The sequence below is a fragment of the Crinia signifera genome, chromosome 19, assembly GCF_055691185.1.
Source record: "Crinia signifera chromosome 19, ASM5569118v1, whole genome shotgun sequence".
Classification (NCBI taxonomy): Eukaryota; Metazoa; Chordata; class Amphibia; order Anura; family Myobatrachidae; genus Crinia; species Crinia signifera.
The window spans coordinates 91,616,395-91,618,574 of record NC_139226.1 but is presented as its reverse complement, the minus strand read 5'-3'; the positions used below and the strand labels follow the sequence as shown (position 1 = coordinate 91,618,574).

Below are 2,180 nucleotides of genomic sequence, written 5' to 3'. Positions count from 1 at the left end.
GACCAGAAAATCACAAATTCTGCTATATTAAACATATAGGGGGGAATTTACTAAAGGAAATTTGTAAAAAATAGGTGTATTTGTATCTAGAAATACACTTATTTTTATACATTTACTATCCCGAAAATATGGCAATTCGTAGTTGTATTGATGTGCTATCAATACGGATACGAATTGCAGTATTTTCGGGATTGTAAATGTCAAAAATAAGTGTATTTCTAGATACAAATACACCTATTTTTTACAAATTTCCTTTAGTAAATTCCCCCCATAGTATGTGAGCATGAATGGTGACATAGGAAGAGAGCATTCGCCAGCATTCGTGTGATGGTGAAGGCTTTTATTAGCCCCAAATTTCCTATTCTAGTTGTCTCTAAGTATTCTGCAATCCTAGAAGTGCTCAAAAATATTGGAGTGGTAGAAACAAAGCTAAGGTCTAGTCAAGTTACATTGTTTTGAAATGTATTTTGGTGATGATCCCCATATCATCCCAGGCATGGTTGCCTAACGCATGTTCAAATTGGCCACACACATGAAAAATAAGGACTCCCTAAAAGCATATGTGGGTGCTATAAGTAATGGGGATGGGGGATCTTTTTGTCTTACGTCAGTAGTAATTTTACCCAAGTACTATACATCCATCATAACCTAATCAGCCATCACAATAACAGGGTGTATTTCTAACTTAAGTACTTTTTTCAATGCTCTCTTGACCTCTTCATTTCTCAAGCAGTAAATAGCTGGATTAAACAATGGAGGCAGAACACTATATAAAATAGATGACACTTGGACAATGAGAAAGGAATCTCTAGAAATAGGCCCATTGTAGTTCAACATAGATGTCATATAAAACAGACTCACAACAATGAGGTGGGAGGAACACGTGGAGAAGACTTTCTGTCTCCCTGCAGAAGAGCGGATCTTCAGTATAGCGGAGATGATATGTATGTATGAATTTATCACAACTAAAAAAGGTGTCACCCCTAGAAAAACAGTGACAATATGTAGCACCACCTGGCTGCTGTCTATATCACTACAAGCTGCTTCTAGCATGGGGAGAACATCACAGAAGAAATGGTGGATCTGACGATCTCCACAGAAGGTCAGTTTGATGGTCATCAATGTGTGGAACACCGAATTCAAGAATCCACAGATCCAGCATCCTGCTACAAAATACCAGCAGAACATCTTATTCATAATGATCATATAATGCAGTGGTTTACATATCGCCACGTATCGGTCATAGGCCATGGCAGCTAGGAGAAGACATTCTGCTCCTCCAAAAGACACAAAGAAATAGAATTGTGCAAAACACCTGCTGAAGGAAATCTTCCTGTTGCCCGTTATAGCATTGACCAGCATAGCCGGCAGAGTGACTGTAGCATAGCACACATCTAGTAGGGATAGGCAACTCAGGAAAAAGTACATTGGTGTCTGAAGATGGCGGTTAACCCGAATAATGCTAAATACGGTGAGATTCCCAGTAATAATCATTGTGTATATGATTGCTATTGACAATGAAAGTATACTGTGTCCTTCAGAAAATCCTAATAGGATAAAATCATTAAAATAAGTGTCGTTAGTCGCCATTCACTCAACTTTAACCTGTGGAGAAAAATTAATAAGGTGAAATTGTTAAACTGAAAAACGATAAATGTTTTCTACAAACAAGGATGTACGGTAATAAGAAAGAAATTAGCTTGCAGTTAAATCTCATTAAAAGAGAAAGTCTAGAACGGATGTAAATTTTAAATTGTAGACTTGGTCCTGCCCAAAAGTTAACAATCAACACTAGAGACACTTCCGAATGCAACTTCAGAAAGACACGTGCAGCATTCTCCATCCGGAATGTTGATGTTGTCTTCAGGAAGAGGCTTTAGATGTCTCAGGACTAAAACTAGTAGAATGAGGAATAGTTTTATTTTCCTAGAGCTGTCTTGATGTTGAAGTCGGCATTTTGCTAATTTCAACTTTTTTTATTATACTTTTCTTGAATAATAACACTATATTGTCAAATGATGTGATTTGATTGGAAGCAAAACTACATTTTGTTGCCCTGTACTTGTGCATGGGCGATGACAATAAAGTAAATCTAAATCTCAATACCTTGATGCACATACGCCCATAAAAGTAAGATTATTGTTACAAGGTGATTTCATAAAGATTCCCCCACAAAAGAC

At 37.1% G+C, this 2,180-nt stretch overlaps 1 protein-coding gene across 1 annotated transcript; it reads right to left on the bottom strand.

The window, feature by feature from the left end:
* Positions 1-648: 648 nt before the first annotated feature.
* Positions 649-1,590, bottom strand: LOC146041590 (olfactory receptor 5V1-like). Its single transcript, XM_083161537.1, has one exon. The coding sequence runs from the start codon at positions 1,588-1,590 to the stop codon at positions 649-651; it is 942 nt and encodes a 313-aa protein (XP_083017663.1).
* Positions 1,591-2,180: the final 590 nt, after the last annotated feature.

Coding starts and splice junctions, on each gene's coding strand:
- LOC146041590 (XM_083161537.1), bottom strand. CDS start 1,590: ATGGCGACTAACGACACTTATTTTAATGATTTTATCCTATTAGGATTT.